A 12,723-nucleotide genomic window follows, 5' to 3' on the forward strand; every position below is an offset into this window, starting at 1 on the left:
AAGCTTGAAAATGATGAAGTGTAACGCTCAATAGAACCAAAACATCTTTTAAAAGACGTGTGGCTTCAGTCGAGGGAAAATTAGTAACTTCTGTGTGTGTGTGCCAACGGAGAGCTTTTTCCCCCCCATGTGGCTGAAAGTTAATTTAAGAAAATATCTGGGCAAGAGCAACGTCAGCCTGTCATAAATGCTGTTAAGTAAGTTGATGTGCCGCAGCAGAGGAAACCTACTGGAACAGCAAGTGCTGCTGTCATCACAGACCTGCTCCAGCTCACACCTGAAGGCCTTCAGCTTGGAAAACAGGCTTTTATAGGCCGCTATAATCAGAAACGTTAAATCACGTCTGGCAGCACAGCGTGATAATTTGACACCATTAAAAAAAAAAAAAAAAAACAGAACCGGTAGGACGAAGAAAAGCAGAGTACGTATCTCGAACCAACTTTGTATGTCAAATGAAAAGGTTAGTCATGTTCTGTGATATTTAAAGGAATCGTTTGAGATATTGGGAAATAAACTGATTCACTTTCTCTTTGTGAGATAAGAAGATCGATAAGAAGATCGATGCCCCTCTCATATCTAACAATGTTGCATTGTGGGTGAGTCTTTCTAAGCTAACCAACTGCAGATTCATATTTACCGTAGAGACAGAGTGGTATCAATCTTCTCGTGTTTTAGGCTTTCATACATACTTTCATGAGAAAGGGAGGCTCTTTGTTAGAATTATCAATACAGTTTCCAAGAGTTTACTTTGAATACCAAAAGGACACTGTGAGAAAGCTCTTCTTTCTAATTCAAAATGAAGGCCGGCAGATTTAAGACGTAATCCAAGTAGCGTGTCAGAGCGTCTGCAGAAGGAATTATATCCCTACTTTAAATCTGTCTGCCCTTGGTCTCTCGCCCAATTCTAAAAGGAATGGGGATGTCTTGCCAACCCAAACTCTTAAATCACCTCTCCAACAAGACAACACTCTTGACACTCCAGGTGAAATGTTTCAGAAAAGGTCAAAAATGTGTGTTTGATTTTCCCTGGTGATGATCGGTTTATTGGTTATGATTTATAAAAGCCATTCTTTGCACAGTGTCTGTTTGATGCTCTACAACTTTAGCTGCTGCACAGACTCTTATTCCAGAGGGATTTTTCTGCACGGGTCAGATCAGGCTGAATGGTGAGTAGCCAGGATCCCACACTTTACCTCGCTGCCGCTGGTTTATGACTCAACAAAGGATGTTTGGGTATCTCGTTCAGCGGCCATATCGGCCCCGTTGTCCTCGGCCAAACATAAGTTTGCGGTTCATTCGTGTCCGGGCTGAGGTTTCCTACAGCTACAGCGGGGAGGAATCACTACAATACTGTCCTGCTCTGTACTCAAGCAAGCATTTTCACACTGACATTTTATTTGTATCTTTATGTGTGTTTTGGACCAAGTCCTGTATGGTACCATATGTACCAATCCATCAAAAAACCTAAAATATCACTGTCATGGTGATGCTGTAGTTAAATTGAGGAGATCAACAAAGTCAGTGGGCTTCATCCTCTGGACGCCATGAATGTCTGTATAAAATGTCTTGGCAATCTGTTGTTGATAGAGTTGAATAAATGGCATCCAAATAATTTATACATGAGGTTCATGAAAGAAAGCTAATCAATAAGCTGTCAGTTTTCCCAGATCGCTCCAGGGTGCTTAAAGGAACTGGGAGTGCTGTCTCCTCAATGACTATTTATTGATCGCTGATTTTCAGTCTGCACTACTCTGATCACTGGGAAGCCTTTGATGTAAATGGTTACAAAGACACACATTTTTTCAAACAATCTTTTAATAATGAAAGAGAATTTAAGATGTCTAAAACTACAACATCAGATATAAACCGCTGCTATTCACATGCAGTCTGTAACTTTGATGAATGAAGCCTGAGAAAGGACGTTAACGACATCCCCCTTCCATTGACCCACATGCCTCCATCTACAAACGTGTACACAAACCTCTTCAATCAACTTTTGACACGGCAGTCACAAACTAATCCCAACCTCCCTCTGTCCTAACTACAGCTGTATTTATCCAAACCTCTTGGGAATGGATGCTGTTCAGACCACTGAAATGTTCTTAGAATCCAAACCAAAAATGATCAGCTGTGCTCAAAGACATGCTTTGAAGCATAATTATGGATTGAAGTATGTTTTTTTTTTGCACACAGCAATTTTTCTTCATAGTTGCTATCCAAACAGAGTGACCAGTTTGTCCATTTAATATCACGATGAACGTGGTTTTAAAGTGCCACAGTGTCAACTAAGTGGGTTTGGGAAATTTCCGTAGCATAGTGCATAGCTGACGAAAAAAGGTCACTGCTGATTTACCACATGAGAGACAGGACAGGGACTCAGGGCTTTAGGATAACCAGGGCTATCAAGGATGAGTGACGTGGGACAGGTTCAGAAAGAGGAGAGCGCTCCTGAAAAAGCCCTGGGGTCAAGGCCATGTAGTAGAACTGATGCGGGCACCGACTTTGACAGAGCTTCTCAAATACACGACTTGAAGCCACTTTGCTCATGTCGGGGCTTGGATGACATGAAATAGGAGGGCGGGGAGGCGTCAGAAACAAAAAACCAAGCTGGCTGTCCCCTACTGCTCTTTCTAGTCTATAGCAGTGTGTGGGGGGGGGGGGGGGCTCATTGTTAAGACAGCAAACAGTGTTAACTTTAGGGGAGAGAGGGAGTCGGGCATTATGCTTCTGTGACAAAGCCGTGGCTCAGGATGTCATAATTCAATATTAGCTTTTTAGCACTTGATAGTTGACACACACTAAAAAAAAATAATAATAATAAAAAAAAAAAAAAGGGTTGCTGCCCAGCCTTAGGGAAAGTTCTCAGAGGAAGAGAACCCATGAAGCCTAAACGCACTACACGACTTTGGTGCAGAACGCAACCAGGACCCTGTAACCTGCTGAAGTCCTGGTCTGGTCAACATCCCTTCAATACGCTACTTCTAAAAGAATACCCCATAGAGCTATACAAATGATGACGTTGTAGTTTACCCAGGTGGCAACCTCCGGTTAAAAAAAAGATAATCATCTTCAGGCAATCTCTGTGCTGTGTATATACACACACAGTATATATGTAAGACAAAGCCAGTTTAAAGGAAGGTGAAGCTAATGTGAGCAAACATGATGGACGAGACAGCAGACACTTTGCATGTATGTGTTGGTCTCCTTGGCAACATCCAGTTTATTTATAGGGGGAAACACAGAGATCTTACCCAAAGGCCTCGAGTCCAGCATAGTTTGTCAAACTGGCAGACTGATGTTATTGTAGCCATGGAGCCCACTCTGTAAGCAGTACTACGGCCATTTGATAATATATTATATACCAACAGACAAGTTAATACTGTAGCCCATTAGAAGTCGTCACCTCATCTTTCGAAAGACTTGTATACACTTTCACACTCCATTAATTGTAGCTATGCACACAATCTTACATGTTAAGACATAGGCACACATACATGAAATGAGTGGGCTCAATCTCTGTCTTTCTAATTAATTGTTTATAATGTAGCTCCACAAAAGTGTTGAAGTCATACGGCAGATTGAGATTAAATTACATTACCCCATACTAAAAGAAAACCAGAAGCCTAAAATATCAGCCCTTACACAGTAACAGGTGAAAGATTCATGTATGTGGATCAATACACAAACACACAGTGATCCAATGCATGCACTAAGTGGGGGTGAGCAACCGTTTTCTTTTAGTAATGTTTGTGTAGAATAGCCTGGCAGGGGCACAGGCCGTGGTGGCACATTTAAATGAAAGCTATTTTCTTCTCCTTGAGGTTTTCTGAACTCTTTTCCCCCTGTTAAGGTCTTTTTCATTTCCATCCTCCCTCTTTTTTTTTTGTCCCACCCTTTTCTCTTTGTGCTTACTGGGGCAGCAGGAGTGGGGCCTACAGAACTGCTGGCTAAGCTTGAAGTCGCAGAGCCTGGCGTCAGGGAAAAATACAAGCTGAGCTCTCGTGCAAAGTGGACACACCAGGAGCTCAGCGCTGTGGTTGTACTTTCTGGACTTTTATCTGCAAGACAACAGTTTGAAGAGTGGTACGGATAAGGCCTTCACCTGCGTGGCAATGCAGGGTATTTAAGAAGACACATTATGCAGTAACAGTGCCGTCACATGTTTGTTTAATGCCAGAAAAGTTTGAGAAATTTAAAGCAGACACAAGGACTCATTTTCCAAGAAGGGAGGAATTACATTTTAAGTGATTGAGTTACTTTAAGTGACTTCCACATTGTCAAAACACTAAACACTCCAAGCATGTACAATTACCAGCCACACTTTGCAAAACCATGACACTTGCTTTGTGCTTACCATTTGATGAAGACTAATAAATAATTCATTCATATTAACACTTTCTGTCTACCTGCATCGTGTCAAAAGAACACATCTTATGAGAGCAGAAAAGTCGTCCTACCTGTGGTTGTTGTGTGGAGGATCGGCCCCAGGACTGAGCGGTAACCGGTGCGTGGGGTACGATCTTTCCCAGGCCTCTTGCTTCCGCGGTGGGAGACTGTGAGCATTTGCCTCTGCAAATCGCGGGGTCCTCGACCTCTCTGGTATTAGTGACCACACTGTTGATCCTACGCATGTACACCTGGGACAGGGAGCAACACAAAGAGCAACATTATGCAGCTATAAAGTAGTTCATATCCTCCAATTTATTGTTAACTTTGTGTAAAGAACATACTCATTTGTCTCATACATTTGTTCTTTAGCTCACCTCTGCAGGGGACGGCTTGACTCCCCTCTGTGCCTCGGTATTCCCACCAGCTCCTGTTCCGCTGTTTATTGTTTCTTCTGTGTCAAACGTGGTTGCCCGGTAAGCCCTCCATGTTGTTGCGACCTCTGCTTCATCCTCAGACCCCGCATCAGTTATGGTCCTTGCACCTCCTCTTCCTCGGCCCGACTCATCCGTTAACACAGTGCCCCGGTTCTTCCAGGTGCTTCTCACGGTCACATTCTTCGAGTCTGGTAAACTGTCTTCTTGGGAGTGCTGGCCTGGTCTTTGGTGTCTCCAGCTGGTGACCGTGGTGGTGCTACTGCTGCTGCTTTCGAAGCCCGACTCTGTGTCGTTGAAGTCTGCAGAGGTGGTGTCCATGGACTGGAGGCTGAAGTTGCCGCGTTGGCAGCACAGGTGGCTGGTGGTGGTCTCCACTCTGGAAGTGTTGTGGTGTTTGGACCTTGAGGAATCACTGGGGTCGTCTACTATGCAGTCCTGGTCTTGGCACGACCGCAAGGTGATCTCACTTTTGGGAATGGAGATCTCATACGGGACGGAGATGCTGCCATGGTGCTCATTGCTGGGGCCTGGCAATGAAGAAACGTATATACAATATTTTCCAACCAAAATATTTTATAGTTGCAACAAGCTGACAGTAAGAGCAACAAGACAGTAATGCAGCTGCTACAGCTACATGGTGAACATTGTCAATGTTATACCTGCTAAACATCAGCATGTTATCATTGTCACTGTGAGCATGATAGCGTGCTGATATTAGCATTTAGCTCAAAGCACTTCTTGAATACAACCTCACAGAACTACTTTTAAGTCTTGCATTTTTACACCTCATGTTCAAATAGAAATAAATTGTATCATAGCACCTGAACTGTTAAAAACATGACTGCCATCCTTTACCGTCCTTACCTATGAGGATGTTACTAGTGGAGGTGTGGCGTTCTTTGATCGGCATGGGCTCACTGGACACACTGCTGCTGCGACTGCTTGTTCTTGAAGAGCTTGGGTCATTGGGGTAGATGGTTATACTACTGGTCATTTTACTAGTGGTGGTCACCATGGGTTTGGTGGAGATTTTGGGTTTGCCATTTGTAGACAAAGGTTCTGAAATCATCACTTCCTTCCTGTCGATCGCTACGATCGCAGGCTTGATGACCGCTTTGGACATCAGCGCCTCGCGTGGGCTGCACACTCGCTGGATCTCGATCTCCGATGCAGTATGTGTGGGCCCCTGGTGGCCTCCCTCAGCTAACAGTGTTCTGTTGTGGAGCTCTTCATCAAATGAGCTCCTGGAAGAAGAACCCTCTGAATGGGAGTCATGGACATGGGGGTATCTAGGATATCTGGGGGTTGCAGTCCTACTGCTTACAGTTGAAGTAGTCGTCTCAGTTACAGGCTCTGGTTCAGAGGGCCTTGAACCAGCAGATTCTGTTTCAGAGGCAGATGAATGACCTGACAACGGGTCGTTGGGCAACAGTGGAGTGACGGGGGATCTGAAGGCTGCATAGGCCCCATTGGCTTTGGACAGGGTAGGGGCGACAGATTCCTGAACTTGGTCTGTTGATTCCTGATCTGAGGCAGACACTGTGCCCTTCTCAAAAGCAGAGATACTGTTGATGGTACTTGAACTGTTGGGCACTACATCAGAGTTGTTTGATTCACTATCACTACCTACGCATAGTTTTGAAAACGTTTCTACTTTGCCCTTTTTATCATCCCCATCAGTCCGTCTGTGAGCCGTCCTCAGTGGCTTCTGGACATTAGCTGCTGGAGGGTAGCGGCTAAGAACAGGAGCTTTCTTAATCTCAGTAGAGGAGGAGTTTACAGAGCAGGGAGTGGCTCCTCTCGTCTTTTCCTCACTGCCTCGTCTTGTGTCTCTGGTTCCGTTATCAGAAGAAATCGCAGGAGCTGGGGTTTTGGGTGTCCTACTCTTGTGCGCAGGACTCAGGGCTCTCCTCACAGACTTGGGAGAGCTCTCCTCTGAGTGGTTGGGATCTTTGCTCCTCAGCTTTGTCTCTTTCTTATGCTGAGGAGAGAGCTCCCTGTTTCTGTGTTTGGGGGAACTCGGCTCTGAGACGGTTGCAGCGCTCCTATATTTGGGTTTCTCTTGTCTGAAACATCCCTTCACAATACTCTCTTCATTCTCAGCTTTGCCATTCTCCAGGACTTTAGCAGGGCTGTTGGGGCAAATGTTGGTGCTTACATTGCAGTGTTTATCCACATTACTGGTTCCATTTCTTCCAATTCCAACTTTGCCGCACAGCTGCGTCCTGAGCTGTTCCACCTGCTCGTTCAGTCGGCGAGCACGGTTTCGTTCCATCTGCAACTTCTCATGAAGTTCGCCATTTCTGGACTCTGAACTCTTTAGATCCTCCTCCACTATCTCAAGCTGTTTAAGGCGATTCTTCAGTCTCTCTACTTCCTGTGTCAGCTCCTTTACTTTGTTGTCCTCATCCTGGGAGCCTTCAAAACCGCTGTTCTTCTCATTCTCTGATTTGTTCACAAGACCGATGTTGTCATCAGCCAGCTTCAAGTAGTCAAGGCTCTTCCTGCGTCCAGCCAGTTTACCCGTGAGGAGCCCTGTGGATGAAAGCTCATCCTCAATTCGTGACCTCATGAAATCTGCAGGACCGGGGTCTGCAGACAGGCCAAGGCAATTCTTCTGGTGCTCCAATTTTTCTGTCAGCTTCAGAATGATCTTCTCGTCCTCCCTCTGTTTCTCTACTAGCCTCTTACGCTCACTCATAAAGGTTTGGGTGAATCCTTTGAGTTTCTCAAGATCCATAGCCAAAGCCTCCTCTGCCCTCTCCAGCTTTATCTCAGAGCCCTCCACCTCCTTCAGACGTGCTTTGAGGGCCTCCAACTCTGACGAGAGCTTCTTGGTCAAGTTCTTTTCCTCATTCAGGCTCAGGCAGAGCTGGCTGCAGTCAGACTTGCTTTTCCCAAAAGCTTCTTCCAGTTTCTCCAGTTCCGCCATCCTCCGTTGTAGACGCTCAATCTCGGCCTTTAGCTCCTTCGTCAGGCTTTCCTCTTCTTCCAGTTTCTCTCTGACTGTGCGGCAGAGATCCTCAGCTTTGCGTACCTCCTCATCCTTCCCCTGGATCTTTAGAAGACGTTTCCTAAGGTCCTCCACGTCTCCAAGCAGGGATGAGTTGCTGCCTTCTCCCTGGATGACTCTGTCCTGTAGAAGAGAGCGAGAAACCATTCATTAATCCATTCATGGAGTGAATTTCTATTCCACTCATTGCTTCCGATATGCACACACAAACAAACACTGTCTGAAGTCAACCAGTGCTCACCTGCAGGTCAAGTAGCTCATCCTCAGCCTTCTGCAGCTTGTTGGTTGCTTCTTCCAGTTCATCCAGTCGTCGGCCGAGGTTCTGTAGCTTGTGCCGTAGGTGGCGATGTGTCACGTCTTTATTGTCAGACATGGCTACAAAATTCTTTGTGTTTTATCTGTTGTGTTTGCGTTGTTCGGATTATTTGAGGACAATGTTTTGGGAGGTCCACATTTGTGTGGAAGTGTTATCAAGTCCTTTCTTGGGGAAAATACTCTTTACCCCCAGCGTGCTGTCCGTCACTGTCACTTTAAGACCTTGAAGTTCCCTCAGATTGGCGTTTAGCAGACGAATCTGTCATCTGTAGGAGGGAGAGAGGAAATAACACTAAGTCATTCCTTATTTGTCAATGACAGTTATTTGCATTCTCGAAACATAGCTTAGTAAGTGAGGAAAAGGATCGCACAACAGAACAGTCACATTTTACACTTTTATGCTACAATAAAAACAATTTGCCACGTACAGAAACTGGCTAAATTGTATAACAATTACAAATATGACAAGTAGTATTCAGTGGACATAATACGAACACTGAACCTCTCTCATTCTTTCTTCCAGTGAACCACCATGCATTTCACCTTGCCTGGCCCTTGACGGAGATGGAGGTGGCACTGATAACATGTTATGTGTGAGTATGGGGGTTTCAACATGCCTGCACAGGCTTGAACAACACAGACAAACACGCACACACTTTGTAGTCTCCCTGCTGCTGTTGTATCCAACATCGATTTGTGCTTGCTTGCGTGCTTCTGCTGACAGCAGCATATCTCAATAACAGACCTCCTTCACACCCCCCCCCCACCCCCTCATTTGCGCACACACCGCCATCACCGTGGCAACCATGTCATCACAGGCCCCTCACAACATGACAGTCACATGGGACGGATGTGATGTTAAAGGACCAGTGTTTCACTCTGCCACACACACACACACACACACACACACACACACACACACACACACACACACACACACACACACACACACACACACACACACACACACACACACACACACACACACACACACACACACACACACACACACGATCTGTGGGCCCAGCATGCAGCATATCTGATGAGAACGCCGCAGCATGGCCTCCGTAGATCAACCAGCTGAAGCGGTCGTCTCATGCATGATTCAGGTAGTGTGCGTTCCTAAATCCCATTACTCCCCCTTGCCTTCTGGTGAGCTTCCCCCACTGACCATGCAGGAAAATCAACCTGAGGGTAAGACATAACATCTGCACACATCATCACTTATCGACCCCCTGACAAGCGGCTCCATGCCTCCTCTTTCCCTTAATCTACAGCACCATGTTCAAAGATTGCCTCTCTGAAGCTACAAACCACGACATTTAAAGACTGTAGTTTTCCTTTACATTAAAGAACTTCTACTGCTGCAACCAATGCAGTAAATTGTCTCAGTCTTTTTTATCCATGTGCGTACATGGTATAACTTGCCATTATGGTTTACTCCAGCATAGTTTCAATCGTTTCATTTGGTGTAAGAAGCTCAAACCACTTTTCCCACAATTCATTAAATGTCTTGTTGAACATAAACCAAGGCAATACACTTTGAAAGTCAATATGGCAACGATTACTTTAAGAAAAGGCACAATGTGAACTCAAAGCGTTTAGATGTAGCGTTTTAATTATTCTTTACTTTCATGAGGTCTAGTGGTTTGGTAATCTTCTCAGTGAGTACAAGACTTTGAGGAAATACTGCAAAGTACACGGACTTAAGAGGGGAGCAGGGGAAAAGAAAAACTGGGAAAAATGTGGGAGAGAAAACTGCTGGCCTTGCTGTCGACTTGAATGCCGAAACACCTTAGTCAATAAAGTCATTTTTGGGTTGCATCGCGTTGCCCAGCTGTGGCTTGTTAAGTGAGTTGTAGACCAATTTTTCTCTGTTGTCTTGAGGTGGTCGCTGTGATCCAAACCTGTCCTGACTGATCCTGTTCCAGCAGAGTCCAAAAAAAAAAAAAACTATGAAAAATTCCCATGTATCTATTAAAAGCAGAGAAGGCTCACTAGCTCACCTAGCTACAGTTCAATTCTTCATGAGAGCCTTTCACACTGCACTAAGCAGCCATGTTACCAGTGAAAAGGTTACGAGAATAACTAACTGTTCTGACCCACTCAATAATAAAACATCAAGTTCAGACTTCATTATTTTCCCTATGACAAATTCCTTATTATCTTACTGTTGGGTTTTGGGCCCCTACATGATTTCTGAAACAACTCGGGACAGCCGCTCTGGTTGAGCCTCGTCCTGGTTAATAATGGCATTTCCTTGGCTACTCCCGTCTTGGCAGGCTGCCTACCTCTCCTTTCATTCTGCCTTTATTTCTTTGCCAGCTCTCTACCTCCCACCCTCATCTCTCCCCTCCATCTCTCTCAGACACGCACACCAGCACGGCCAAGTGGGCGCTTTAAAGGAGCGGCGGTGCGTGCAAAGCGATTCTGGCAAGGGCCCCGCCTCTGCCAAACCAATCAACATACCTGATTCACTTATCGCATGGGCCTCAATAGCTACATTGGGGATAAGACAGGAGACGGGAATAGACAGATGCTGAGTGAGATGGAAAGCGAGGAGAGAAGTAACGAGAAGATGCAGGGCGGTAGAGGGAAAAGGAGGGACGAAAGATTAGCGCTGAAAGAATGATGGAGTGGAAATCAAAGTCTTATTTAGTCTTGGAACACACATTTCTTCAATTTAGGACCACGGCCCACATAGATATGTGTTCACGAACCCTAATATTCCTTTGATTTAGTATTCATCTTCAAGGCTGTGGAACGATAGGCAAAATGTGAGAAGCTGTTTGGCCAAAAACGTGGCGAAACGGAGGGAATGTGGTCGGAGGGGATGTACTCAAATTGAACAGTTTCATTTCACAGTTCTTTGTCTGTCGTTTGACAATTATAGAAAACCTGGAAGGGGGTAGGAGCTGCGAGGCAGAGGAACTGACCCCTTTTACGCAGACAATGTCCTCATGATGGACTAACCAGGGCACCGCCAGTCCCTCGCGCTGCCTCGTCTGCTCTTAACCAGGCCACTGACACTCTCCAAAGCCCTCTGTCTCTGCAGAAGCCCATTCCTAAGCAGGGCACTGTCTGGGTTTCATGGCAAGGGCCCAGGAAGTATACAAAAATATTTCTGAGATTTTGCTTTGGTCTGCTCTGAGCATCAACTGGATCAGGACAATTTGGAGTCCAGATTTTATTTCAGTCAAAGAAATTTCATCGAACACATTCTTGCGATCGTCTTTGCCACGTAAGGCGATACAGCATCTGTAACCAAACTCAACCATAAAAATTAAAGAGAACACTGAAAACAGCTTAAACCCAACTGCTCAGTCCAACACTGTATGACTTTGGCACCTTCTACTTCCTTAATCGGCAGTTAAGAGTGTAAATGTGTAACAGCTTCTGCAATGTTCACATATGTGCCACCTTCAAAAAGTGCTACAACTGGAGTTTAAGGTTTTACAGTTCACATTATAAATCTACGGGTTTTGTTGCTGGAGCATATTTTCTGGGGTACTGGGAAAAGTACAAACAACTATTAAAAGAAAGCTGTAGCTGAAACAATCTGCAGGTGCAAGTTTCAAAACTGCAGCAGCCATTATTTTTGTGGGGAGCAACATCAACACGCCTACATCTGCAGGTCTAAACTGGTTCTGCTATTGCGTCCATTTGCTGTAGGTGGCGTAGGCTGGCACATCTGAAGACTGGTCACACAGACTGGGGGAGCTGTGCTCAAGCCCGCTAAAAGAAAATTAGGGAGTTGCACACAAATTGGGGGGGGGGACGGGGACCAGAGGGGCTTCATTTTGTCTTGGAACAACAACACCAAACAGACCTGGAAGTCAAACTTTGTTGAAGAGGTTCATCCACTCTTCTTGCTCTCACTCGAACACACACACACACACACACCAAGGTTACAATCATCCACCATATCATTAAGGCTCTAGCCACTCTCTCCCTGCCTGCCTGTTGCCTTGAGTACATTCTGTTCTCTCCATGAAAGAGAGAAGGAAAAGAATCCCCCTCTCTCTTGCACTTGACATTGGAACTTATGGGTTTGAAGCTCTTCTGCCTTATAAACGGTAGTTAATAAAGGGCCCCGGTCCAATCAAAATGCCTCAACCACATCTTCATGTAGGGGGTTGTTGCCAGCGTGCATGTGAATGTGTGACAAATACTTTCTGTGTGTGTGGAGGGACGACTGCAGTGGATGGATGCTGGCGCAGCACTGGAAGCCACAAGATGGTGGAGACCTGATGCTTGGCCTACATTTTCCCCTTTTTCCAAGAAAGAGAAAACCGGCATCCCATAATGTTCGGTTTGTCGTTTCCTGTACTGTCATGTTCCTTTTTACTTTCACCCTTTCAGTTTTGCCCCGCTTCTGGAAAAATGGTAAAGAACTTAAAAGGCAGTGTTGCATTTCAGCAGAAGCAGCTGAAACAGGATGGGAACACCTTCGCTGCTTGACTGACACACACACACACAGACACAGCAGGTGCTTTCCGTTTGTCAAGATATTCATTCGTGACATGATTCCCTTTTCCTTCTCTCTCACCAGTAATTTCTCCCCTTAAAAAA

At 45.3% G+C, this 12,723-nt stretch overlaps 1 protein-coding gene across 1 annotated transcript in view; it reads right to left on the reverse strand.

Annotated features, from left to right (window-relative positions):
• luzp1 (leucine zipper protein 1) overlaps positions 1 to 12,723 on the reverse strand; it is a 35,958-nt gene that overhangs the window by 2,758 nt on the left and 20,477 nt on the right. The window contains exons 2-5 of the mRNA XM_079286281.1: positions 8,078 to 8,417; positions 5,688 to 7,959; positions 4,764 to 5,350; positions 4,458 to 4,637 (exon numbers count right to left, since the gene is read on the reverse strand). Coding sequence (XP_079142407.1) covers positions 4,458 to 4,637; positions 4,764 to 5,350; positions 5,688 to 7,959; positions 8,078 to 8,209 — 3,171 coding nt within the window. The 5' untranslated portion in view covers positions 8,210 to 8,417. The remainder of the gene's footprint in view (positions 1 to 4,457; positions 4,638 to 4,763; positions 5,351 to 5,687; positions 7,960 to 8,077; positions 8,418 to 12,723) is intronic.

Source organism: Melanostigma gelatinosum (assembly GCF_949748355.1).
Source record: "Melanostigma gelatinosum genome assembly, chromosome: 16".
NCBI classification, from domain to species: Eukaryota; Metazoa; Chordata; class Actinopteri; order Perciformes; family Zoarcidae; genus Melanostigma; species Melanostigma gelatinosum.